The sequence below is a fragment of the Conger conger genome, chromosome 11 (assembly GCF_963514075.1).
Source record: "Conger conger chromosome 11, fConCon1.1, whole genome shotgun sequence".
Classification (NCBI taxonomy): domain Eukaryota; kingdom Metazoa; phylum Chordata; class Actinopteri; order Anguilliformes; family Congridae; genus Conger; species Conger conger.
Window position 1 is genome coordinate 43,956,201 of NC_083770.1, and position 27,514 is coordinate 43,983,714.

General features: G+C 44.5%; 5 protein-coding genes across 8 annotated transcripts; 4 read left to right on the forward strand and 1 right to left on the reverse strand.

The window, feature by feature from the left end:
- Positions 1 to 2: 2 nt before the first annotated feature.
- Positions 3 to 4,562, reverse strand: srrd (SRR1 domain containing). Of its 4 annotated transcripts, none has more exons than XM_061261209.1 (8): positions 4,439 to 4,562; positions 4,056 to 4,216; positions 3,690 to 3,730; positions 3,118 to 3,305; positions 2,454 to 2,552; positions 2,221 to 2,372; positions 1,179 to 1,224; positions 3 to 747 (listed from the first exon to the last, which is right to left on the reverse strand). In XM_061261209.1, exons 2-8 carry the CDS (start codon positions 4,196 to 4,198, stop codon positions 523 to 525), a joined length of 894 nt encoding a protein of 297 aa, XP_061117193.1. In that variant the 5' UTR covers positions 4,199 to 4,216; positions 4,439 to 4,562; the 3' UTR covers positions 3 to 522. The 4 variants fall into 4 exon arrangements, with proteins under 4 accessions (XP_061117193.1, XP_061117194.1, XP_061117192.1 ...); XM_061261210.1 differs by having other exon boundaries at positions 4,391 to 4,455; XM_061261208.1 differs by lacking the exon at positions 4,439 to 4,562 and having other exon boundaries at positions 4,056 to 4,420.
- Positions 3,991 to 13,566, forward strand: tfip11 (tuftelin interacting protein 11). The gene is made up of 14 exons (XM_061261205.1): positions 3,991 to 4,372; positions 4,920 to 5,135; positions 5,600 to 5,762; positions 5,952 to 6,108; positions 6,251 to 6,378; positions 6,564 to 6,719; positions 6,963 to 7,154; positions 7,592 to 7,924; positions 8,580 to 8,686; positions 9,139 to 9,307; positions 9,828 to 10,071; positions 10,957 to 11,099; positions 11,375 to 11,540; positions 12,375 to 13,566. The coding sequence occupies exons 2-14, from the start codon at positions 4,930 to 4,932 to the stop codon at positions 12,722 to 12,724; spliced, it is 2,514 nt and encodes an 837-aa protein (XP_061117189.1). The 5' UTR covers positions 3,991 to 4,372; positions 4,920 to 4,929; the 3' UTR covers positions 12,725 to 13,566.
- A 77-nt stretch (positions 13,567 to 13,643) lies between these two features.
- Positions 13,644 to 16,373, forward strand: LOC133140914 (beta-microseminoprotein A1-like). Its single transcript, XM_061261212.1, has 4 exons — positions 13,644 to 13,736; positions 15,136 to 15,217; positions 15,419 to 15,524; positions 16,176 to 16,373. The coding sequence occupies exons 1-4, from the start codon at positions 13,659 to 13,661 to the stop codon at positions 16,297 to 16,299; spliced, it is 390 nt and encodes a 129-aa protein (XP_061117196.1). The 5' UTR covers positions 13,644 to 13,658; the 3' UTR covers positions 16,300 to 16,373.
- Positions 16,374 to 18,484: 2,111 nt separating this feature from the next.
- On the forward strand, positions 18,485 to 24,148 carry LOC133140912 (tuftelin-interacting protein 11-like). The gene is made up of 7 exons (XM_061261206.1): positions 18,485 to 18,618; positions 19,416 to 19,522; positions 19,957 to 20,125; positions 20,656 to 20,899; positions 21,785 to 21,927; positions 22,138 to 22,303; positions 23,150 to 24,148. Exons 2-7 carry the CDS (start codon positions 19,506 to 19,508, stop codon positions 23,497 to 23,499), a joined length of 1,089 nt encoding a protein of 362 aa, XP_061117190.1. The 5' UTR covers positions 18,485 to 18,618; positions 19,416 to 19,505; the 3' UTR covers positions 23,500 to 24,148.
- Positions 24,149 to 24,411: 263 nt separating this feature from the next.
- LOC133141067 (beta-microseminoprotein A1-like) lies at positions 24,412 to 27,013 on the forward strand. Its single transcript, XM_061261445.1, has 4 exons — positions 24,412 to 24,504; positions 25,905 to 25,986; positions 26,188 to 26,293; positions 26,816 to 27,013. The coding sequence occupies exons 1-4, from the start codon at positions 24,427 to 24,429 to the stop codon at positions 26,937 to 26,939; spliced, it is 390 nt and encodes a 129-aa protein (XP_061117429.1). The 5' UTR covers positions 24,412 to 24,426; the 3' UTR covers positions 26,940 to 27,013.
- Positions 27,014 to 27,514: the final 501 nt, after the last annotated feature.

The window sequence follows — 27,514 nt, forward strand, 5'->3', positions numbered from 1 at the left end:
AGTTTGTGTTCTCATGTAACGTGGATTTATCAGTCAAATCAAGGATTCTTTTCAGGACCATGTGTACAGAGATGTCAGTCCCTGAATTACACTGGAGTAGGTACAGTGAAGCCTGTTTCACAATACACTTCAGCAGTTTAACTGAATAACTGCTTTGCTTTGATATGACAGACCAAAATTACATTTTCACACAGTACACATTTTGCAAGACTTCTCCCAATCCACCCTCGAGCCAAGAGTTTCCATATGAAACAACAACAGCCGTACTGATTAAAAGGTTTGGCTCACAAAAAGTGTTTGATTATGGCAAATGGTCATTCCCATAGTCCTGTTCTCTTTGGTTCTCTCCACACTGGGTTTGTCACCCACACCCCTCACAGTTGCCCCGGTCTCTCTGAATGATCTCCAGGTCCTCACAGTGCTGGTAGTCTGGCTCAGAGGCTTGTGTCCAGGTGTGTGGGTGTAGGCTGGCCCTGGTCTCTCTGAATGATCTCCAGGTCCTCACAGTGCTGGTAGTCTGGCTCAGAGGCTTGTGTCCAGGTGTGTGGGTGTAGGCTGGCCCTGGTCTCTCTGAATGATCTCCAGGTCCTCACAGTGCTGGTAGTCTGGCTCAGAGGCTTGTGTCCAGGTGTGTGGGTGTAGGCTTGCCAGGCGCTGGGGCGGGAAGCGTAGTAACGCTGTGTCGCTGAACACGTCCAGAAAGCGCGGGGAGCAGGGCAGGGTCATCTCCTCACAAGCACCAATCACCTGGCAGCACTGTTAAAGGGCCAATCACACACTCCTCAATAGATAGATGTTCTAAGTTTAACAAATCTAGATAATGCTACCAGGGAATAAAAGCAGAAATTCAGATCTGTCATCTCATGTACATCTTTTGACCTCAAACTCAATTGTTTTCAGTGTACAGCAAAAACAGAGGAATTGACCTTGCTGTTCCAATGCGTTTGGAGGGGACTGTATATTTAGCTTGCTAGTTCGGTAGCTAGCTGAAAGGGATTTGTAAATGCATGATGTCCTTAGGTATTGTACATCGGTTAGGATATAGCCAAGATAATGAACAGGATAACGACTCAGATTAATTTTTGAATCACAATATGGTAGAGATTTTAGTCTTCTACCATACATATAATATTGGAGAGATACACAACTGGTACAGAATACCATGATATGAAGGATACATCTGAAATGAAGCTGTAGTTTTTCTTAAGGTCTCGTCGCACCATCCTGAAATGAAGCCATAAATTGACACTCATTTTAAATCATGTAGTCTGCCTGTCATGGTCCTAGCAACTAATACAGCCACAGTTTAATTGACATTGGTGGAATATCTGTTGTCTGAGGGAGCCATGAATTCAGATATACCCCTTAGAAAGGGCGCAAAGCTCATCATAAGGGCAGAACTGTCAAATTAGGAACCCCAACCTAACTTTTTCAGGTTTTTAAAAAATGTTTTTAAAATATCACTAAGTCAGTGTCTTGGGGCCGGTTTCATATACACATATTAAGCTTATTCCTGGACTAAATTGAGCTTTTGTTAATCTGTGTCTGCCAAACTGGCCCTTAATGTTTTATGACAATTCATATTTTGCCATTTTTAAGTTCTTTGCTTCAGTGAGCAGTAATGAAACTGCAAGCAATACACCAGTCTTTACCCACTTCAGCCAAGGCAAAATTACTGGGCTTCATTTGGGAATCAGCGCAATAGGGTCCATCATCCAATAAAAATGTATGAGCAGCTTTCAGCCAATGTAGCCAATGTTATGATGTTTTATAGTGAGCTAAACTTGAATAGGACACATGAACAGGCATGGCAAAGGATAAAAATCTGCTTCCAATACATTTAGTAATTTCTAAAAATCAGGTATTAACATTAAACCTTCACATTATTAAATACAATAAACCACGTTTAAAACCGTTAAGCAAAGAAAAACTTTTTTTTAAATACCATTTTATTTATTAATACCATTTTTAACTTAACACAATTAGGTGTATGATACCAATAGTTATTTCAGTAGTGCAGTGTCCAGTGCCTAACCTTCTGTCTTCTCTTCCTGACCATCACAGTGTCTTGTCTAAACAGAAAGTGTTAAGATATATTGCATTCCCAGGTGATCCAGATACGAAAGATCCAACAAAAAATACCTGCACATAATCACCGTTGGGTGTCCATCTTTGAGCTTAGCCAAAGTAAAGAACACAGTCCATGCACAGGGCCCTCACCTCTCCTGGATGCTGTGGAAGCTGTTGCCCACGATGGTGAGCAGAGGCAGGGCCCGGGGGCTCCAGTTTCTCCACAGCAGGTTATTGTATAGGGCCTTCCCACAGTGGATCAGGTAGAACAGCGTGGGTCTGGACACAGGCCTCTTCCCCTCCTGGTACGTTCAGGCACAAAAGCGGAACGTTTTCAGGTGGTGTCGCCATCGACAGGTACCTGCGTCAGAAACGCTGCCTACCTCGTTTTCGGTCAACACCGTGAAGCCGAGAGCCTGCAGCACCTCGCACTCTGCTGGGGTGAAGACTGGGTCAAACATGCTGCACTGCACTGGAGGAACCTGCGAGAGAGGGTGACATTATCCCCTGCATTATTCTAGGTGCACTTACTGAGTGAAAACATTGATCAAAAGTGCCCTATCAAAGTGCAAATAGGGTGAATTTAATTTACATCTAGGCATGTAGCAGACACTGTTCTACAGAGCAACTTAAATAAGTGCATGAGGACAGGCTTAAGCAGCAAAACAGTGCTGATGCCCAGTCGTTAGGGTCACAGCCAATACTAGCAGTCATCACATAATCTCATAACACAAAGTTAGGTGCCATAGTAGGTGCAAGAGTGAACTAGAAAACATAGTATTATAAAGAAGCAAATGGTTTAGGGTATTACTAGATTTCAATTAGCCATGGCATGTAAACCCAAGCAGATTTCAGTATTTTCAGCAAGTGCAGAGATGCAGTTTAAATACAGCAGCTACATTTTCAGTCTGTGGCAAAAAGAAGGGCAGACCTGATTGTAGTGAGCAGCTTATTCTCTCACTGGGTGGTCTGGATAGAGAAGCTGTATTAGCATAAGCATACTGCTTAGTACATGAGTACAGAGCAGTTGAAAGTATGCGCACTTACCCTCAGCGTGTCCAGCAGCAGTATAAGCATGGCCAGCTGGTATCGGGCAGAAACGCACGCAGAGAAGCTGCCCAGTCCGTAACACACGCAGTCAAGCCCACAACTGCGGAGGCTGGAGTCGTTCTCCAAAGTCCCCTTATTCTCTGAGGTCCCCGTAATCTCTGAGGCCAGAAAACGGGACAGCAGCTCTGCCAATAATTATAATAATATGCACATGCAGTATGTGTCAGATAGGAATGCCCTTACACAGTCAGTTTTCATCAATAATCAATTGAACAAAATCAATGTACTTGAGTTATAACACATACTGAAACATTTTCTGTTACATTCAGTGACATATTCTCATGATTTTGTGTATCGTGTTTTAAATAACCTCCTCCACGTCAAGGTAATTTTCTCTGAAATTCATTCTCAAAATATTGCCTTAGTCAAAGAGGTTGGGCTCTTTATGGCCAAGTTCATTTACGGTGGTAGCAGAAAAGTGTAGGAAAAAGTAATGCCGTAGTCACATTACTATTTGTACAAGCAGACATATCTGTTCCTAGTTGGTTTCGGTAAAAGAGTTGCTTTACCCTTCCATTCCAGCCAGAACTCTTCGCCCCGTAGCTCTGCCCTAAGAATGTGAAACAAGAATCAGAGGCATTTGGCTTTGACAAACACATTCATAGCTGCCAACTCTCATGCTTTCAGCGTGAGACACATGCATTTGCATGTGAGATTTACGTGTGAAAACAGGCAAATGCGTGTGTCTCACGCCGAAAGCGTGAGAGTTGGCAGCTATGCACATTTGTCACTGACATTTCCCTTACTCACATTCAGGAAATGTGAGATTAAGAGATATTACTTGACATTAAATGTTCCAAGGAAATATTCGTGGGAACCAGCTGGACGTAGGCGCAGCATTCTGTAATTCAGCGGGACAAGTCACTGCCTCTCACACAGTCTCTGCGATTCTCCTCTGGATTCGGGACTTGTCCTCTGCGTTCCCAAAATCTCGGCCATCCGCCTGGCACTGCTTCTCTCTCCTTGCTGCCCCCTTGCGACGACGTGCCCTCTGCCACTCACCGCCGCTGTTGGCCATGTTGCAACGGAAGCAGACCTGCATAATTGAAACGAACACCAAACGTACTGTAATATGACCATGGCCCCATGTCTCGTGTATGTTAGGTATCTATCCTGCTAGCCAACTACTTAACGTCGGCATTTGTGTACCACTACGATACCAAGACTACTAGCAGATAAATCGCGAAAAAAGGTGGTGTTAATCAGTTACCTTTCAGTTAGTACAGTTTGTTTAGGAAAAGTGAACAGCATAGCCTACCTTACGATTCAAATTGAAATCTCTAGTGTTACACTGTTAAACGTCCGCTGACCAAGAATATGAATGAAGTTCCATCCAGCTGTCCTCATCAAGATAATCATTATTGTATTTATTTTGTGCAAACATTAATTACCCACATTCATTTCAATTTCATTTAATGTATTTTTGAATTCATCGTTAGTCGTGTATTTTTATCTTGTATATAATAGTCCTCGGAAGCTACATTCGGAACTATCCACTCGTTGCCAGTGCAAGGTGGGATTCGTTTGAGGTTGGTTATACAGGAAGTACATTGTGTTTACGAGCGCTGAATGGTTTTTGGCAGATCTATCAGGCTACTGTTGTATTATCACAACTTAATGTATATTTCCACGTGGAATTATTATTTAGCTATCTAATAACTAAGGTTAACAAAGTCATATTTTATTCAGATTGGTGTTAGCCCAATCGGCGTGCCTGTTAGCTCGAGTCTCACCAACAGATCCAACAATATGTCTATGTCCCACCTGTACGGGCGGACAGACGATCCGGATAATGATGGGGTGGAGATTGAAAATTTTGAAGTGACAGATTGGGATTTGGCAAATGAATTCAACCCCGAACGTCGCCGACATCGACAGACAAAGGAGGAAGCCACTTATGGAATATGGGCTGAGCGCGACTCGGACGACGAGAGACCCAGCTTCGGGGGAAAGAGGTATGTTATCGTTAATTAGTTCAACTTGTTGCGTTGTTCATTTAAGGCTAAACTAAGAGCGTGAATTATCAAAGGGTCATTCCGTGAAAAATCTACCAGAGGTGTGGGAATTGACCACTCCAATTTAGCTCAGACTTAGTGTACATGTCCTTTATATATTCAGTAAACAACCTCCAAAACAGCCTCATTGGATTTGTCGTTCTTGGCCAAGTTTTTTCGATATTTGAAATATTTAGAAATTGCCAAGTGGCACGATTTACCATTGATGAATGATTTTTGAATTATTATTAAATATATAAAGAGCATTCACAGAAAGTTTGAGCAAAATTACAGTGGTCAACTCCCACACCACTGGTTGATTTTTTCCACGGAATGACCCCACATCAAAATGTGCATGAACTAGGCAGCTCATAAAGTAATGGAGTGAATTGATTGGTGTGAAAAATTATCCTTTCTGTGCCCAGGTCCAAGGATTACTCGGCACCGGTCAGTTTCGTGAGCGCAGGTCTGCGCAAGACCGCTGCGGAGGAGAAGCAGCCGCAGCGGGGCTCCGATGACTCTGAAAGTGAGGGGGAGGGGCCCCCTCCACCCCCAGCCCGGGAGGCTGCACCCAAAAAACTGCAAACGGTAAAACTGTCAGTTTATTTTCAAACGGTAAAACTGTCCATTTATTCTCAAACAGTGAAATGTCCATTTATTTTCACGCTTTCACATCTATTTGAAACTGACAGTCCTTCCCATTTCACTGATACTGCATAAAGTACTCCGTGCTAGATTCCTCTCTTGACACAGTGTGTGTTTGTGTGGGCTCTCTAGGGCGGGAACTTCAAATGTTCCCAGAAGACGTTTGCTGGGGGCATCAGGGCCGGACAGGACCTGGGGAACTGGGAGAAGCACACTCGCGGGATTGGCCAAAAGCTGCTGCAAAAGATGGGCTATGTGCCAGGAAAAGGCCTGGGAAAGAACGCTCAGGGTAAAAACCGGGGTCACGTTTGAAAATGTGTACATCAGCAGTTTGCATCATAAACAGTGTTATCATCAAACCCGGTATTATCACCTCCTGACATGCGTCAGTCTGCCAGCGCATCGTATGGATGTTTGAATCTGTTTCACAGGTATTGTGAATCCGATTGAAGCCAAGGTGCGGAAGGGTAAGGGTGCGGTTGGGGCGTACGGCAATGAGAGGACACAGCAGTCGCTGCAGGATTTCCCCGTGGTCGACTCCGAAGAGGAGGAGGAGAAGGTGAGTGACAGGTCCTGACTGCCTCAGCTCATGCTGCAAGTCCACAGTTGTGCACTTCTGAACACAATTCAGCACAATCTGCAGTGTGATTATTTAGTTGAGTATCACCTGTTTTGGTAACCCATGTCTTCTTTGGCTAAAATCAAATGAATCGCCATCCTTGTCTCGCTCCATACCGTGTCCAGGAATTTCAGCGAGAGTTGGGACAATGGCGGCGAGAACCTGGCACAGGGAAGAAGAAGCCCAAATACTCCTACAGGACGGTGGACGAGCTGAAGGAACGAGGCAAGCTGGCCGGCAGAAGCATAACGACCCCAGCTGGAGAACTCGCGCAGGTCAAGGTGAGGGCACGTTTCTCTCTGCGTCTGACATGGTCAGTGTGTGTGTATGCAATCAACCAGTCTATGTTTTTTATTTATTTGGTAAGTCCAGGTCAATTCAACACACTTTTGGTTCTCATTGAAATTCATTTTCATTCATTCATGTTGTTTTTTTATTGGCTGTTTTTTATAGACCTGAAACTATTAATTGAAGCAGAAAACACATTGTGTGAGCATGGGTCTCTTGCCTGGGTCTTTTTGCAGGTGATTGACATGACCGGCCGGGAGCAGAAGGTGTACTACAGCTACAGCCAGCTGAGCAAGAAGCACAGTGTGCCGGAGGAGGCCCCGCTCAGCGTGTCTACGCGTGACCAGAAGCCCTCCGGCTTCGTCCTGCCCGAGCTGGAGCACAACCTGCAGCTGCTGATTGACCTGACCGAGCAGGATATCCTGCAGGTAAAACCCTGGCCTCCCTCCAATTTCTCGTTCTGTGAAGCACTTTGTAAACCATCCTAAAAATGAATAATAATAATTTGTCATTTAGCTGATGCTGTAATCCAAAGCAACGTACACTTGATTAGACTAAGCCGGGGACAACCTCCCCGGAGCAATGCGAGGGCCTTGTTCAAAGCTAAGGTGATGCCAGGTGGTTGCTAGGGTGTTGCTATGGTCTTTCTATGTGGTTGTAAAGGTGTTACTATGGTTGCGATGTGGTTGTTAGGGTCTTGCTATGTGTTTGCTTAGGTGGTTGCTCTGGTATTGCTAGAATGTTGATAGGGTGTTGCAAGGTGGTTGCCAGGGTGTTTCTAGTTATATTCTTCCATTTGATGTTTTTTATCTGTCTTCTTTTCTTCTTCTTCATCGTTCTTCCTCCTGTCTCCGCTCCGGTGCAGAGTGCGCGGAGGCTGCAGCACGAGCGGGACCTGGTGGTGTCCCTGGCCCACGAGAGCAGCACTCTGCAGGAGAGGATGGCTGAGGAGCAGGAGGCGCTCAGCCGCCTGGAGGGCGTGCTGGAGCTGGTGGAGCGCTTCGAGGCGGCCGAGTCCGGGGTCGTCGAGGACGACCAGGGGCCGCCGCCTCTCACCCTGCAGGAATGCGCCAACATCTTCGAGACGCTGCAGAACGACTATTACCAGGAGTACAAGTCCCTCGGTCTGGGCGATCTGGCTGTGGCGGTCGTGCACCCCCTCCTGCGCGAGCAGCTCCGGGGCTGGGACCCTCTGAAGGTCAGAGTCCGCTGAGACGCCCATCGTGCATCACCTGGTTTACACTCACAAATATGCACACACAGGCACACACACACTCACACGTACACACACACAGGCACACACACGCATACACACACGTGCACACACGCACACAGGGACTGATTTACTGAGACCTATTAAAACCATTTCGTTTTGATTGGTCATGATACTTGTTTTCAATGCATCAAAGCATTGGTCATTGCTTGTGCTCTTAGTTTTGCCTATGCTAAAAGGTTTTGCCAGTGCTAAAGGTCTTTGTGAAATCAGGCCCACATGGCATCAGCTCTCTAATATCTGAAAAAATCTCAGGTTTTATCATCTAAAATGCCCACAAGACAAGTTTGAAAATTCCCTAACCCCTCCCTCTCTGTGTCAAATGGACAGTTGCTAAAGTGTAGCTGAAGTGGAGAGAATATAATAGTGAAGGAGAGGGATCGAGGAGCAAAATGACCAGTAAATAACTAACTGACAAAGGTGTCGAAAGGCTTTTTGCTCGGTCTCAAAGAGGCAGATTATGTGGGCTCAAAGGTTTACATATAGCCACGTCATCCAATAATTATGCAAAACATATGTCATGTCACGTAGGAAATTGTTAAAATTGTTAAAGCAGTCTTCTTTACTTACTTACTTACAGGACAGTACATACAAACTGGAGGAGGTGGGGCAGTGGCGTGCCATTTTAGAATCTAGCCAGCTTCACAACAGCAACCCTGACAGTTCCCACATGGACCCATACCACAGGTACTGACCCATACCACAGGTACTGTCCCATACCATAGGTACTGACCCGTACCACAGGTACTGTTGAGCCCAGCGGTTCCGAAACTCGGTCCTGGGGGCCCCCTCTATATGCTGGGTTTCCTTCCAAACACAGTCGCAATCTCAGAATTTTAACAAGCAGTTAATTTGGCTTAATTAGGTGCTTAATGTTTAGAGGGGTTATGTAAACCACATTATGTCGGATATAGCTATGCATGCCACAAAGAATAAAAATCTCCAAGTTCACATTGTGCGTATTGTGCTATATTGCAAACAACTGGGTAATGGGTAGGTAAGAAGATGAACTTTGGAGATGGATGTGCAGATGGTTTTTGCAATCAATTGATAGAACTGATGATTCAAAAATCTTCATTTAATTAGCCATTTCATAGCTTTAAAGAGTGATTTGATTTGATGTTATTCTGGGTGTGCAGGCTGCTTTGGGAGGTCTGGATCCCGGTAATGAGGACCGCGGTCTCCCAGTGGCAGCCCAGGAACGTGGGCCCCATGGTGGACTGTGTGGAGAGCTGGGCCCCCCTGCTGCCTCTCTGGATCCTGGACAACCTGCAGGAGCAGCTCATCTTCCCCAGGCTGCAGAGAGAGGTGGCTAATGCGACCGTATGCTGTCACGCTTGCAATGCTACCAGGACTGTGTGCTCTCACCTGTTCACTGCTACGTGACAGGCTGCGACCGCCCATAGCGCTGAGAGCAACACGACAACCCGGCGCTAACACTAATGCTACTGTTAGCCACTTGACACCTGTGCTTAAAATAAGTCAAATAAACAAATAAATCTGTCTCCTGCTCAGTGCAAACAGCCACTCTAACACACAGTCAAATTTCACATACTGTGGAATAGCTTGCCATAGACATGTAATGGAGGCAGAAACACTGGGGCTTTTCAAGACCTTTGATACTGTTTAGCTTTTAGGCTCACTAGGCTGTAGGTACACTTAGGGGTAGGCGAGCATTGGCCTCTTCTCGTCATTAGCTTATGTTATGTTATTATTACACTATGTACGGGCAAGAACATACTGTGCAGTGCTCCGTTTCCCCGGGTTAACCGTGTCATTTTGATCAGTTTCAACCGAACAATTGACACATGTCCCGCCCTCCTCGCAGGTGGAGAACTGGAACCCCCTGACGGACACGGTGCCCATCCACTCCTGGCTGCACCCCTGGCTGCCGCTGCTGCAGGCCCGGCTGGAGCCACTCTACCCCCCCATCCGCAGCAAGCTGGCCCACGCCCTGCAGCGCTGGCACCCCAGCGACGGCTCCGCCCGCCTCATCCTGCAGCCCTGGAAGGAGGTCTTCACCCCCGGGGCCTGGGAGGCCTTCATGGTCAAGAACATCGTGCCCAAGCTGGGTGAGCCTCCGTTCAGCAGTCGCTATGGTTACCAGAACCGTTAACCGCTCCCTTTCGTTGTTTTTTATAGTTCAGACCTCAGACCAGCCAGGGCGAGAGAGTTATGTGACAGTTGGATGCAGAAAAGAAAAGGGAGTGACCACCACGTAGGGGTGGCATCTCCAGAGGTTGTGGCGTCCAACCGATTCCTGCAGGAATTAGACCCTGAGAGTGAGAGGACTGATGAGCCTCAGGGCACCCAGGAAAAGGGAGTTGGTGATAGTGGGGGACTCGATTATTAGAGGTGTAGACCGCATAGTCTCTTTGGGTGGAAAGGAATCTAGCACGGAGTACTTTATGCAGTTCTGGGTACTGCACAACAAGAAAGATATTGAGGCGCTGGAAAAGGTTCAAAGAAGGGAAACCAGATTGATTCCGTGTATAAAAGATACAAATTATGTGGAAAGAGTTGATGCTTAATCTCTTTAAGCTTAGGAAAATGAGATTTAGGGGTGATTTGATTGAGGCTTTTAAATTGATTTAGGGGATTAACAAAGTGAACTACAGGTGATTCTTCAGGGTGAGTTTGGTTAGCAGAACGAGGGGGCATGAATGGAAATTGGCCAAGGATAAATTCCGCACAGACATTAGGAAGTATTTTTGTCACACAGAGAGTGGTCACTGTACGGAATAGCTTGCCAGGGCATGTAGTGGAGGCAGAAACACATATTTAGCAATTAGGGAACTTTAGTAATCGGAAAATGCAAGCATTGCTGGACTGAATGGCCCGTTCTTGCCATTATGTTGTGTTGTGTAGTGTTAGTAGGGTCTTGGCTGAGCGTGGCTGTATTGCAGTTGACCCCAGAGGTCATGAGTGTTGACCTCTCCCTCTCGTCGCCTCTCCAGCTCTGTGTCTGGGAGAGCTGGTGGTTAACCCCCATCAGCAGCACATGGATCCTTTCCACTGGGTCATGGACTGGGAGGGAATGCTGTCTCTGTCCAGCCTGGTCGGGCTGCTGGACAAGAACTTCTTCCCCAAATGGCTGCAGGTGGGTGTGGGTGTGCGTGTGTGCGTGTGTGCGTGCGTGTGTGCGTGTGTGCGTGTGTGCGTGTGTGCGTGTGTGCGTGTGCGTGCGTGCGTGCGTGCGTGCGTGCTTGCGTGCGTGCGTGCGTGCGTGGGTGTGTGCGTGTGCGTGTGCGCGTGCGCGTGCGCCTGTGCCTGTGCCTGTGTTGTGTGTGTTGTGTGTGTGTGTCTGTGTGTGTGTGTGTGTGTGTCAAGTGTATGTGAGTGAGTATTGGAGTTTTAATGCTACTTCATTTTCAGGTTCTGTGCTCCTGGCTCAGTAACAGCCCAAACTATGAGGAGATCACCAAGTGGTACCTGGGCTGGAAGTCCATGTTCTCCGACACAGTGCTGGCCCACCCTCTGGTCAAGGAGAAGTTCAACGAGGCGTTGGATATCATGAATCGTGCAGTGTCCTCTGGCATCGGTCAGTATGTCTTGTATGCAAGAGCATCGGGTGGTTTTGCTCCATCCCTGTGTCTCACACACTCAAACTCATTCTCTCAAACAATAATTTGGGTTCAAGGTGCAATGTTCATGCATAGTCAGTATGGGGAGAATGGATGATGTAGACCATAAAGATGGGTTCTGAAATAACATATCCAGTGATACACATATAGATTTCATAACCTATGTTGAAAATAAACTATAATGAATGTTCTTGGTGAATCTGTTTTCCTACAACGATTTTAAAAAGAAAATAACTTCTGTGGTCAGGTTCATATAAATGGGTCCAGCTTTTGAATTTGGAATGAAGTTCTGTCTGGAGATAGGGTCCTTTAACATAAAAACCATTCAAATTTTCAGTCCAGTGGCATAGTATTATATGTGTGTTATTAAAAAAAGAAAATTAAATCCAGACGATTGACAGCAATATTACATTACATTTACATTAATGGAATTTGGCAGAAGCTCTTATCCAGAGCGACGTACAACAAAGCAATAACACAAGGTAATCCATTCCCATGTTAAAATTGGATTTCTGAATAACAAGGCTAGAAAGAGCCCTATAATTTAAGCTCTTGAAATCTCTCCTGCACTGACATGATTTATTTGCACTGCTCCACTCATGTAATGTCAGACCCTTGAGTCCATAGGAGGATAGTGAGGAGACAGTCATATGCAAGAAAGGAGTGCATTAATGAGTGGAGACATTACAACCGCAGTTATGGCGACGTTTTCCCAGGAATAGTCACCTCCCACAAACTAAGGACCTCCTGACTGGAACAATATCTCACACTCTTTCCGTCCACCTCACCAGGTGTGTACCTGCAGCCGGGCGCGAGGGAGAACATCGCCTACCTGACACACACGGAGCGCCGCAAGGACTTCCAGTACGAGGCCCTGCAGGAGCGCCGGGAGGCGGAGAGCGTGGCCCAGCGCGCCATCGGAGCTGCGGGCGTGCCCACCAACTTCAAGGACCTGATCCAGGCCAAGGCCGAGGAGAACAACATCGTCTTCATGCCCCTGGTGGCCAAGCGGCACGAGGGCAAGCAGCTGTATACCTTCGGCCGCATCGTGATCTACATCGACCGCGGGGTGGTGTTCGTGCAGGGGGAGAAGACCTGGGTGCCCACGTCGCTACAGAGCCTGATCGACATGGCCAAGTGACATCCACAGACCCCAAACTGCAGTGGACAAAAATAACACTTGTATTTTGTTACCCTATTTTTTTGTTGCCATAAAGGATAGGACCGTAAAAATGTCAAATGCGACCTCCTGGGAAATGTAGTTGAAGAGCTGTTCTTGGGTGCTGTGGTCAAAGTGTCCTGTTTGTTTTGCTGAGTGTATCGGCTTATTCGTGACTGAGAGCATACTCCCTCCACCCAACAGAAATACTCCACCATCTTAGAGCTGTTCCATGTTCAGTTTGGCCTGATCGCATCTACCAAACGGATGACAAATAGATTCAAGATTATCATTTGTGGATAATGAATATTTCATTTCAACAATTTTATTTATAGTGTTCAAACTTTCTCTGAGTAGTTTACAGAAACACTTTTTATTATCGGTGACAGCATGCGGCAGCTGGGATGGGGAACTCTCAGTTGAGTAAATAACTAAAAGACTAGTAAACTTTTAGTCTAAATTCTGCTGGCAGGTTGGCCTGATTAAGCCCGGTGGATTTCCTGATTTCCATCTATAATGCAGGAAGTTTCTGGAGAAGCAGTGGAAGAGAACAAATTGCTGGTTAAAGTTAATGTTTGGTTGTTTTTTTAATTGGAATACATGTTTGAATAAAATGATCTGCTTCTTTTGATATGCTTACATTTGTGATGTTTAAAATCTTCATTATGAAAAAGTGGTACAACACAAGCGGTATATTTTGGATATACAGTGCAGTCCGTACTTGGACAGTGGGAATATTTCTGAACACACCACATCAAACCTCTTAAGAGGACAGCAGGAAAAGACTTGATTCTAAAAAATAAGTCTAATAAATAGGCTCGGGTTGGATTCCTAACTTTTTTTGGTGTGAAGCCACACACCCTCCTGCGAAACTTTTGCAACCTGCCCGTCCAACTTTGTTTATTTTTAAGGGTGAATGTCCTATGTTCTGTATATCTTTGACGCACTCCAAAAGAACACCCACACACAAAACCAACCATTGACTGCAATCATGGTAAGCATTGTCAGATCTCTAGCATGGAATTAAACACAAAATGTTTTCATAATTTAATGGAAATTTATTCAATATCTACTTTCATGACATTTTAACTGCAAAATTACCGCAATACATTATTTAATTCATTTAGTTTTCTCTTGTTGCCTCAAACACAGGAAATGATTCATTTGGATAAGGCAGGCAAAATTCAGAATGATGCATGCATCACACTCGCAAAACAGCTGTGTTAATAGCCAACACTTACTTTTGTGTTCGTACTTTTGTGTTACTTTGAACACATTTTCTGTCAAAGTTACTACATTTGCGTTACAAATCTGCAATTTATGTGTTACAATTGGAGACAGTTTAACACAGACTGTGCTAAACCTAACTCAAAATGTGATGTCTGTAACTAGAGATGGAGGTGTGTTGTTTTGAGAGTGCAGGTTGTATTTGTTGTAATTTTAATATCATTTGAACAATTAGTTCATTAAAATGTATGTATATTAAAATGATTAGTAGATTTATTCATTTACTGAAGTTAATTTCTCACTGAAGTGGAGCACAATAATTATAAAATGTATTATATAATTATATACCGTGGGAAACTGGCTTGAAGAAAGAATTATATTTAATTGGCAGGAAGTCAATCTTTCGGTAATATTAATTTAATTATTTTCTTCAGTTAGGAAAAGGAATTAAAATATGACAACCACTCAGAAGATACATTTTTATGGCTTTCAAATTCAAGCTTGGTGTGTTAAGGAACTTATTTGAGGCTGTCTCTAATCTTATTTAAGAAAGCTTTGAGTCTGTATGTTTGGTGGCATTATGTCATATTTCCCTCTGCTGGTGATTCAGTCGGCACCGATACTTAAATCTGCTGGCCAGTTGTACTGCTAGTGTTCTTTTCTACTGGATATTAATGAAGTGGATTCATTAATAATGGTGGTCGTTACAAAGTACCAATATGCAGCTGCATGAATGCCACTAATGCCTGTCTGATTAAATAAAGGATGAATAAAACGTATGGCCTAACAAACTAATTGGCTGGAGACTTAAAGGTACAATAGGTAATTTTGGATTTCTAGCAGTCAAAAGAGGAATTGCAGCAACAAACACGCAGCAACATCACAACACTATGTATCCCTCCCCTTACGCCATTGGCTGTGGCAATTAGAACACATTTTCAACCAATGAGCTTGAATTATTGTACAGCAATGCTATTTTTTTGGTGTCAGTCCGTCAACTGCATATTCTGAAACCCGAAAGAACCGAAACTCCTGTAGGGACAATGAAAATAGGTTGGAGAATATGGAAGAGAATTCACACAAGGCATAAGACAGTGATTCACAGCCTGACCATTATTGGGTTATGTGTCTCTGGTTGACTCTTTCCTCCCCTCCTGCCTGTGCAGAAGTGTCTCGCTCTGGCTTTGCTCCTGTGCGCTCAGCTGTCTCTTCTCCATGGGGCCTGCTACTTCAAACCAATGAAGCCAGGTAACCCTCAATGCTATAAAGACAAAATTCTGATGAAGAATACCTGAGATTTTAAAACTTCAAAAAAGTGCACCAAAATTGAATGTAATATTGATGACAACACTCGGGACTCATCTGCTTGAATGTAGACGGCATAAGTGTTCAGCAATGGATTTTGACCCAGGACTTTCAATGATGTGTCCCAATGCTGTGTCTGTTCAGGTGCAACTGATTGTGAGGACACTGTGGACCATACCAAGCATGCCATTGGCTCCACCTGGAGAAACTCCCGATGTGACACATGTAGCTGCACCGGGTGCTGCAATCTGTACGTACAGTCTCAGACAGGCCTAGCAACCTCTTAATGCTGCTGCAGCGATTGCCATAGCTAGGGTGACCAGACGTCCCGTTTCTCAAACCTGTTAATACTACTGCAGCGATAGCCATAGCTAGGGTGACCAGACGTCCTGTTTCTCAAACCTGTTAGTACTACTGCAGCGATAGCCATAGCTAGGGTGACCAGACGTCCCGTTTCTCAAACCTGTTAATGCTGCTGCAGCGATAGCCATAGCTAGGGTGACCAGACGTCCTGTTATTCAACCTGTTAATACTGCTGCAGCTATAGCTAGGGTGACCAGACGCCCAGTTTTTCAACCTCTTAATACTACTGCAGCGATAGCCATAGCTAGGGTGACCAGACGTCCTGTTATTCAACCGGTTAATACTACTGCAGAGATAGACAGAGCTATGGTGACCAGATGTCCTGTTATTCCTGGGACAGCCCTGTATTTCAACCCTTTTTCAAGCATCTGACTTATTCTGAGAAAATATAGATTATCCAGTATTTTGTCATAGCCTGTTTTAACCCTTCGATGGATCGGCCGCTCAGTACCCGTTTAATGATTGGCGGGTCAGAAATGACCCGGACTATTTCAATGATATTGATTGATTGTATTGATTGATTATATTGTCATTGCAGGCCTAGACCCGTTTCTTTTCCAGATGACTGCATGATGGAGTTGGACAAGGCACAATGTAAATTCAGGGTGTTCAAGAAGAATGACCCCACACAGCTATGCCCCTTTGCCGGAGTTGGGAAGTGAAACTTGTTGTCAAGAAGTAGTAGTAGACTAGAAGTAGTCTAACTGCTACAATAAAGCTTTCCCTTATGTAATAAGTTTGATTTGCGTGTCTTCTGTGTTTGATATACATGCCTTGATGTTGATATGTTAAACATGTAAATCTGCCATTTGTATTTGATCCTAACTCCACAGCTATGGGTTTTCACACTTGTTTCCTATAAATATTTATTCAGGTAATATTCAAATATGCAACTGCACTAGAAGTAAATGTATTCTTGTCAGTCTTATTTTTCTGGTCTGAGATTTTAAAACATAAGCATGCATCCTTGTCTTTTTGTTGATACAGCACCACCTACTGGCATCAGTCTAAAAAATGGGCAACTGAAATATGCAAAACCCAACACAGGAGTACTTTATTTTGCGACCCAAAGGACATTTGGCAGTCCTCTGTCCACATTTCACCAAAAAGGCAATTTGCCTCAACGTGATTGCCTTCTTTCAGGTCCTGAATATAAGATCATGAAGCAGACCAGCCATTTTTGCAAAACATACTACATATATTACCTAACCTGAAGTACCTAACATACTACCTGTAATAACTACAGAAAAAACTACAAAAAAAAGCCACACATCCACCTGCAAAACATTTGCAACTTGAACTGGAAATAAATGCTTCTCGGAATCTATTAGCATTGGCACAACAACAAGCCCACACTGGGCAAAGGTGTATTTGTTGGCTCTAACAGCATCCATCGCATCTTTGGCCAGTAGCTGGCTGCAGGTACTTAGTCCAAAGATTTCTTATCCACCCAATCACCGGCCTGATGCTGCAGATGTTTCCTCCATTTAGTGGTGGATTTTGCATCTGAATGCGATTCCAAATAAACATGCACTGACTGGTGGTATTAGCTGAGGATATTCACCCCGATAAAACCTGACATACTGGATTTGGAAAGTTTACTTCCTAAGAACCCACATTCTAGTCAGACCATACCCATGTAAAGAATAAGTCTAATAAATACCAAAATACCTTAAACTGAGTGTACATCTAACTCCAATATGCCAGGTAAGATATTTCTAAGCCATGTACAGCTGTGATATTGAACCAGCGGCAAGCTGACATAATGTCATCATCTTGACCCAGCAAGTGTTCCTGAAAAAAACTTGTGGAGGCCGACCATTCCTAGGAAGATTCACGACTGTTCCAAGTGTTCTCTATTTGGAGATAATGCCTCTCGCTGTAGTTTGGTGGAGTCCCAGAGCCTTAGAAATAGCTTTGCAGTGTTCTAGTCGAAATCCTCCCGTGAACCCAATACAGATGCTGTTGCAGGACCTGAAATAGGCTAATAATGACCAAATCAGTCACCAGTTTTCTTCATTTTTCTTTCAGGCCCCAGAGGGTTGAATTAAATATTTGATCCCATAGAGATACAATAGTGAGTACAAAGTATAATTAATAATAATGAGTGAGAGTTCACCTGGAGTGAAAAGTCACAAAACTGCACATATTACTCCCTATATGACTATATTTTCTCGTTTCTCTATAATTTCTCGTTCTGTGAAGCACTTTGTAAACCATCCTAAAAATGAATAATAATAATTTGTCGTTTAGCTGATGCTGTAATCCAAAGCAACGTACACTTGATTAGACTAAGCTGGGGACAACCTCCCCGGAGCAATGCGAGGGCCTTGTTCAAAGCTAAGGTGATGCCAGGTGGTTGCTAGGGTGTTGCTAGGGTGTTGCTAAGGTGTTGCTATGGTCTTTCTATGTGGTTGTAAAGGTGTTACATTGTTTGCAATGTGGTTGTTAGGGTCTTGCTATGTGTTTGCTTAGGTGGTTGCTAGGGTGTTGCTTAGGTGGTTGCTCTGGTATTGCTAGAATGTTGATAGGGTGTTGCAAGGTGGTTGCCAGGGTGTTTCTAGTTATATTCTTCCATTTGATGTTTTTTATCTGTCTTCTTTTCTTCTTCTTCGTCATTCTTCCATTCTGTCTCCGCTCCGGTGCAGAGTGCGCGGAGGCTGCAGCACGAGCGGGACCTGGTGGTGTCCCTGGCCCACGAGAGCAGCACCCTGCAGGAGAGGATGGCTGAGGAGCAGGAGGCGCTCAGCCGCCTGGAGGGCGTGCTGGAGCTGGTGGAGCGCTTCGAGGCGGCCGAGTCCGGGGCCGTCGAGGACGACCAGGGGCCGCCGCCTCTCACCCTGCAGGAATGCGCCAACATCTTCGAGACGCTGCAGAACGACTATTACCAGGAGTACAAGTCCCTCGGTCTGGGCGATCTGGCTGTGGCGGTCGTGCACCCCCTCCTGCGCGAGCAGCTCCGGGGCTGGGACCCTCTGAAGGTCAGAGTCCGCTGAGACGCCCATCGTGCGTCACCTGGTTTACACTCACAAATATGCACACACAGATGCACACACACTCACACGTACACACACACAGGCACACACACGCATACACACACACACACACACACAGGCACACACACACAGATGCACACACACTCGCACACACACGCACACACACACACACAGGCACACACACAGACACACACACACGCACACACACAGGCACACACACACGCACACACACAGGCACACACACACGTGCACACACGCACACAGGGACTGATTTACTGAGACCTATTAAAACCATTTAGTTTTGATTGGTCATGATACTTGTTTTCAATGCATCAAAGCATTGGTCATTGCTTGTGCTCTTAGTTTTGCCTATGCTAAAAGGTTTTACCAGTGCTAAAGGTCTTTGTGAAATCAGGCCCACATGGCATCAGCTCTCTAATATCTTAAAAAATCTCAGGTTTTATCATCTAAAATGCCCACAAGACAAGTTTGAAAATTCCCTAACCCCTCCCTCTCTGTGTCAAATGGACAGTTGCTAAAGTGTAGCTGAAGTGGAGAGAATATAATAGTGAAGGAGAGGGATCGAGGGGCAAAATGACCAGTAAATAACTAACTGACAAAGGTGTCGAAAGGCTTTTTGCTCGGTCTCAAAGAGGCAGATTATGTGGGCTCAAAGGTTTACATATAGCCACGTCATCCAATAATTATGCAAAACATATGTCATGTCACGTAGGAAATTGTTAAATTTGTTAAAGCAGTCTTCTTTACTTACTTACTTACAGGACAGTACATACAAACTGGAGGAGGTGGGGCAGTGACGTGCCATTTTAGAATCTAGCCAGCTTCACAACAGCAACCCTGACAGTTCCCACATGGACCCATACCACAGGTACTGTCCCATACCATAGGTACTGACCCGTACCACAGGTACTGTTGAGCCCAGCGGTTCCGAAACTCGGTCCTGGGGGCCCCCTCTATATGCTGGGTTTCCTTCCAAACACAATTGCAATCTCAGAATTTTAACAAGCAGTTAATTTGGCTTAATTAGGTGCTTAATGTTTAGAGAGGTTATGTAAACCACATTATGCCGGATATAGCTATGCATGCCACGAAGAATGAAAATCTCCCAAGTTCACATTATGCGTATTGTGCTATATTGCAAACAACTGGGTAATGGGTAGGTAAGAAGATGAACTTTGGAGATGGATGTGCAGATGGTTTTTGCAATCAGTTGATAGAACTGATGCTTCAGAAATCTTTATTTAATTAGCCATTTCATAGCTTTAAAGAGTGATTTGAGTTGATGTTATTCTGGGTGTGCAGGCTGCTTTGGGAGGTCTGGATCCTAGTAATGAGGACCGCGGTCTCCCAGTGGCAGCCCAGGAACGTGGGCCCCATGGTGGACTGTGTGGAGAGCTGGGCCCCCCTGCTGCCTCTCTGGATCCTGGACAACCTGCAGGAGCAGCTCATCTTCCCCAGGCGGCAGAGAGAGGTGGCTAATGCGACTGTATGCTGTCGCGCTTGCAATGCTACCAGGACTGTGTGCTCTCACCCGTTCACTGCTACGTGACAGGCTGCGGCCGCCCATAGCGCTGAGAGCAACGCGACAACTCGGCGCTAACACTAATGCTACTGTTAGCCACTTCACACCTGTGCTTAAAATAAGTACAAAAAAGTCAAATTAACAAATAAATCTGTCTCCTGCTCAGTGCAAACAGCCACTCTAACACACAGTCAAATTTCACATACTGTGGAATAGCTTGCCATAGACATGTAATGGAGGCAGAAACACTGGGGCTTTTCAAGACCTTTGATACTGTTTAGCTTTTAGGCTAACTAGGCTGTAGGTACACTAAGGGGTAGGCGAGCATTGGCCTCTTCTCGCCATTACCTTATGTTATGTCATTATTACACTATGTACGGGCAAGAACATACTGTGCAGTGCTCCGTTTCCCCGGGTTAACCGTGTCATTTTGATCAGTTTCAACCGAACAATTGACACATGTCCCGCCCTCCTCGCAGGTGGAGAACTGGAACCCCCTGACGGACATGGTGCCCATCCACTCCTGGCTGCACCCCTGGCTGCCGCTGCTGCAGGCCCGGCTGGAGCTACTCTACCCCCCCATCCGCAGCAAGCTGGCCCACGCCCTGCAGCGCTGGCACCCCAGCGACGGCTCCGCCCGCCTCATCCTGCAGCCCTGGAAGGAGGTCTTCACCCCCGGGGCCTGGGAGGCCTTCATGGTCAAGAACATCGTGCCCAAGCTGGGTGAGCCTCCGTTCAGCAGTCGCTATGGTTACCAGAACCATTAACCGCTCACTGTCATTGTTTTTTATAGTTCAGACCTCAGACCAGCCAGGGCGAGAGAGTTATGTGACAGTTGGATGCAGAAAAGAAAAGGGAGTGACCACCACGTAGGGGTGGCATCTCCAGAGGTTGTGGCGTCCAACCGATTCCTGCAGGAATTAGACCCTGAGAGTGAGAGGACTGATGAGCCTCAGGGCACCCAGGAAAAGGGAGTTGGTGATAGTGGGGGACTCGATTATTAGAGGTGTAGACCGCATAGTCTCTTTGGGTGGAAAGGAATCTAGCACGGAGTACTTTATGCAGTTCTGGGTACTGCACAACAAGAAAGATATTGAGGCGCTGGAAAAGGTTCAAAGAAGGGAAACCAGATTGATTCCGTGTATAAAAGATACAAATTATGTGGAAAGAGTTGATGCTTAATCTCTTTAAGCTTAGGAAAATGAGATTTAGGGGTGATTTGATTGAGGCTTTTAAATTGATTTAGGGGATTAACAAAGTGAACTACAGGTGATTCTTCAGGGTGAGTTCGGTTAGCAGAACGAGGGGGCATGAATGGAAATTGGCCAAGGATAAATTCCGCACAGACATTAGGAAGTATTTTTGTCACACAGAGAGTGGTCACTGTACGGAATAGCTTGCCAGGGCATGTAGTGGAGGCAGAAACACATATTTAGCAATTAGGGAACTTTAGTAATCGGAAAATGCAAGCATTGCTGGACTGAATGGCCCGTTCTTGCCATTATGTTGTGTTGTGTAGTGTTAGTAGGGTCTTGGCTGAGCGTGGCTGTATTGCAGTTGACCCCAGAGGTCATGAGTGTTGACCTCTCCCTCTCATCGCCTCTCCAGCTCTGTGTCTGGGAGAGCTGGTGGTTAACCCCCATCAGCAGCACATGGATCCTTTCCACTGGGTCATGGACTGGGAGGGAATGCTGTCTCTGTCCAGCCTGGTCGGGCTGCTGGACAAGAACTTCTTCCCCAAATGGCTGCAGGTGGGTGTGTGGGTGTGTGGGTGTGTGGGTGTGTGTGTGTGTGTGTGTGTGGGTGTGTGCGTGTGCGTGTGTGTGTACGTGTGCGTGTGCGTGTGCCTATGCCTGTGCGTGTGTGTTGTCTGTGTTGTCTGTGTTGTGTGTGTGTGTGTGTGTGTGTGTGTCAAGTGTATGTGAGTGAGTTTTGGAGTTTTAATGCTACTTCATTTTCAGGTTCTGTGCTCCTGGCTCAGTAACAGCCCAAACTATGAGGAGATCACCAAGTGGTACCTGGGCTGGAAGTCCATGTTCTCCGACACAGTGCTGGCCCACCCTCTGGTCAAGGAGAAGTTCAACGAGGCGTTGGATATCATGAATCGCGCCGTGTCCTCTGGCATTGGTCAGTATGTCTTGTATGCAAGAGCATCGGGTGGTTTTGCTCCATCCCTGTGTCTCACACACTCAAACTCATTCTCTCAAACAATAATTTGGGTTCAAGGTGCAATGTTCATGCATAGTCAGTATGGGGAGAATGGATGATGTAGACCATAAAGATGGGTTCTGAAATAACATATCCAGTGATACACATATAGATTTCATAACCTATGTTGAAAATAAACTATAATGAATGTTCTTAGTGAATCTGTTTTCCTACAACGATTTTAAAAAGAAAATAACTTCTGTGGTCAGGTTCATATAAATGGGTCCAGCTTTTGAATTTGGAATGAAGTTCTGTCTGGAGATAGGGTCCTTTAACATAAAAACCATTCAAATTTTCAGTCCAGTGGCATAGTATTATATGTGTGTTATTAAAAAAAGAAAAAGAAAATTAAATCCAGACGATTGACAGCAATATTACATTACATTTACATTAATGGCATTTGGCAGACACTCTTATCCAGAGCGACGTACAACAAAGCAATAACACAAGGTAATCCATTCCCATGTTAAAGTTGGATTTCTAGGCTAGAATAACAAGGCTAGAATGAGCCCTATAATTTAAGCTCTTGAAATCTCTCCTGCACTGACATGATTTATTTGCACTGCTCCACTCATGTAATGTCAGACCCTTGAGTCCATAGGAGGATAGTGAGGAGACAGTCATATGCAAGAAAGGAGTGCATTAATGAGTGGAGACATTACAACCGCAGTTATGGCGACGTTTTCCCAGGAATAGTCACCTCCCACAAACTAAGGACCTCCTGACTGGAACAATATCTCACACTCTTTCCGTCCACCTCACCAGGTGTGTACCTGCAGCCGGGCGCGAGGGAGAACATCGCCTACCTGACACACACGGAGCGCCGCAAGGACTTCCAGTACGAGGCCCTGCAGGAGCGCCGGGAGGCGGAGAGCGTGGCCCAGCGCGCCATCGGAGCTGCGGGCGTGCCCACCAACTTCAAGGACCTGATCCAGGCCAAGGCCGAGGAGAACAACATCGTCTTCATGCCCCTGGTGGCCAAGCGGCACGAGGGCAAGCAGCTGTATACCTTCGGCCGCATTGTGATCTACATCGACCGCGGGGTGGTGTTCGTGCAGGGGGAGAAGACCTGGGTGCCCACGTCGCTACAGAGCCTGATCGACATGGCCAAGTGACATCCACAGACCCCAAACTGCAGTGGACAAAAATAACACTTGTATTTTGTTACCCTATTTTTTTGTTGCCATAAAGGATAGGACTGTAAAAATGTAAAATGCGACCTCCTGGGAAATGTAGTTGAAGAGCTGTTCTTGGGTGCTGTGGTCAAAGTGTCCTGTTTGTTTTGCTGAGTGTATCGGCTTATTCGTGACTGAGAGCATACTCCCTCCACCCAACAGAAATACTCCACCATCTTAGAGCTGTTCCATGTTCAGTTTGGCCTGATCGCATCTACCAAACGGATGACAAATAGATTCAAGATTATCATTTGTGGATAATGAATATTTCATTTCAACAATTTTATTTATAGTGTTCAAACTTTCTCTGAGTAGTTTACAGAAACACTTTTTATTATCGGTGACAGCATGCGGCAGCTGGGATGGGGAACTCTCAGTTGAGTAAATAACTAAAAGACTAGTAAACTTTTAGTCTAAATTCTGCTGGCAGGTTGGCCTGATTAAGCCCGGTGGATTTCCTGATTTCCATCTATAATGCAGGAAGTTTCTGGAGAAGCAGTGGAAGAGAACAAATTGCTGGTTAAAGTTAATGTTTGGTTGTTTTTTTAATTGGAATACATGTTTGAATAAAATGATCTGCTTGTTTTGATATGCTTACATTTGTGATGTTTAAAATCTTCATTATGAAAAAGTGGTACAACACAAGCGGTATATTTTGGATATACAGTGCAGTCCGTACTTGGGAATATTTCTGAACACACCACATCAAACCTCTTAAGAGGACAGCAGGAAAAGACTTGATTCTAAAAAATAAGTCTAATAAATAGACTCGGGTTGGATTCCTAACTGTTTTTGGGGTGAAGCCACACACCCTCCTGCGAAACTTTTGCAACCTGCCCGTCCAACTTTGTTTATTTTTAAGGGTGAATGTCCTATGTTCTGTATATCTTTGACGCACTCCAAAAGAACACCCACACACAAAACCAACCATTGACTGCAATCATGGTAAGCATTGTCAGATCTCTAGCATGGAATTAAACATAAAATGTTTTCATAATTTAATGAAAATGTATTCAATATCTACTTTCATGACATTTTAACTGCAAAATTACCGCAATACATTATTTAATTCATTTAGTTTTCTCTTGTTGGCTCAAACACAGGAAATGATTCATTTGGAAAAGGCAGGCAAAATTCAGAATGATGCATGCATCACACTCGCAAAACAGCTGTGTTAATAGCCAACACTTACTTTTGTGTTCGTACTTTTGTGTTACTTTGAACACATTTTCTGTCAAAGTTACTACATTTGCGTTACAAATCTGCAATTTATGTGTTACAATTGGAGACAGTTTAACACAGACTGTGCTAAACCTAACTCAAAATGTGATGTCTGTAACTAGAACATGGAGGTGTGTTGTTTCAAGAGTGCAGGTTGTATTTGTTGTCATTTTAATATCATTTGAACAATTAGTTCATTAAAATGTATGTATATTAAAATGATTAGTAGATTTATTCATTTACTGAAGTTAATTTCTCACTGAAGTGGAGCACAATAATTATAAAATGTATTATATAATTATATACCGTGGGAAACTGGCTTGAAGAAAGAATTATATTTAATTGGCAGGAAGTCAATCTTTCGGTAATATTAATTTAATTATTTTCTTCAGTTAGGAAAAGGAATTAAAATATGACAACCACTCAGAAGATACATTTTTATGGCTTTCAAATTCAAGCTTGGTGTGTTAAGGAACTTATTTGAGGCTGTCTCTAATCTTATTTAAGAAAGCTTTGAGTCTGTATGTTTGGTGGCATTATGTCATATTTCCCTCTGCTGGTGATTCAGTCGGCACCGATACTTAAATCTGCTGGCCAGTTGTACTGCTAGTGTTCTTTTCTACTGGATATTAATGAAGTGGATTCATTAATAATGGTGGTCGTTACAAAGTACCAATATGCAGCTGCATGAATGCCACTAATGCCTGTCTGATTAAATAAAGGATGAATAAAACGTATGGCCTAACAAACTAATTGGCTGGAGACTTAAAGGTACAATAGGTAATTTTGGATTTCTAGCAGTCAAAAGAGGAATTGCAGCAACAAACACGCAGCAACATCACAACACTATGTATCCCTCCCCTTACGCCATTGGCTGTGGCAATTAGAACACATTTTCAACCAATGAGCTTGAATTATTGTACAGCAATGCTATTTTTTTGGTGTCAGTCCGTCAACTGCATATTCTGAAACCCGAAAGAACCGAAACTCCTGTAGGGAAAATGAAAATAGGTTGGAGAATATGGAAGAGAATTCACACAAGGCATAAGACAGTGATTCACAGCCTGACCATTATTGGGTTATGTGTCTTTGATTGACTCTTTCCTCCCCTCCTGCCTGTGCAGAAGTGTCTCGCTCTGGCTTTGCTCCTGTGCGCTCAGCTGTCTCTTCTCCATGGGGCCTGCTACGTAAAACCAATGAAGCCAGGTAACCCTCAATGCTATAAAGACAAAATTCTGATGAAGAATACCTGAGATTTTAAAACTTCAAAAAAGTGCACCAAAATTGAATGTAATATTGATGACAACACTCGGGACTCATCTGCTTGAATGTAGACAGCATAAGTGTTCAGCAATGGATTTTGACCCAGGACTTTCAATGATGTGTCCCAATGCTGTGTCTGTTCAGGTGCAACTGAGTGTGAGGACACTGTGGACCATACCAAGCATGCCATTGGCTCCACCTGGAGAAACTCCCGATGTGAGAGATGTGAATGCACCGGGTGCTGCGATATGTACGTACAGTCTCAGACAGGCCTAGCAACCTCTTAATGCTGCTGCAGCGATTGCCATAGCTAGGGTGACCAGACGTCCTGTTATTCAACCTGTTAATACTGCTGCAGCTATAGCTAGGGTGACCAGACACCCAGTTTTTCAACCTCTTAATAGTACTGCAGCGATAGCCATAGCTAGGGTGACCAGACGTCCTGTTATTCAACCTGTTAATACTGCTGCAGCTATAGCTAGGGTGACCAGACGCCCAGTTTTTCAACCTCTTAATACTACTGCAGCGATAGACAGAGCTATGGTGACCAGATGTCCTGTTATTCCTGGGACAGCCCTGTATTTCAACCCTTTTTCAAGCATCTGACTTATTCTGAGAAAATATAGATTATCCAGTATTTTGTCATAGCCTGTTTTAACCCTTCGATGGATCGGCCGCTCAGTACCCATTTAATGATTGGCGGGTCAGAAATGACCCGGACTATTTAAATGATATTGATTGATTGTATTGATTGATTATATTGTCATTGCAGGCCTAGACCCATTTCTTTTCCAGATGACTGCATGATGGAGTTGGACAAGGAACAATGTGAATACAGGGTGTTCAAGAAGAATGACCCCACACAGCTATGCCTCTTTGCCGGAGTTGGGAAGTGAAACTTGTTGTCAAGAAGTAGTAGTAGACTAGAAGTAGTCTAACTGCTACAATAAAGCTTTCCCTTATGTAATAAGTTTGATTTGCGTGTCTTCTGTGTTTGATATACATGCCTTGATGTTGATATGTTAAACATGTAAATCTGCCATTTGTATTTGATCCTAACTCCACAGCTATGGGTTTTCACACTTGTTTCCTATAAATATTTATTCAGGTAATATTCAAATATGCAACTGCACTAGACGTAAATGTATTCTTGTCAGTCTTATTTTTCTGGTCTGAGATTTTAAAACATAAGCATGCATCCTTGTCTTTTTGTTGATACAGCACCACCTACTGGCATCAGTCTAAAAAATGGGCAACTGAAATATGCAAAACCCAACACAGGAGTACTTGTCAACACTTTATTTTGCAACCCAAAGGACATTTGGCAGTCCTCTGTTCACATTTCACCAAAAAGGCAATTTGCCTCAACGTGATTGCCTTCTTTCAGGTCCTGAATATAAGATCATGAAGCAGACATACTACATTTATTACCTAACCTGAAGTACCTAACATACTACCTGTAATAACTACA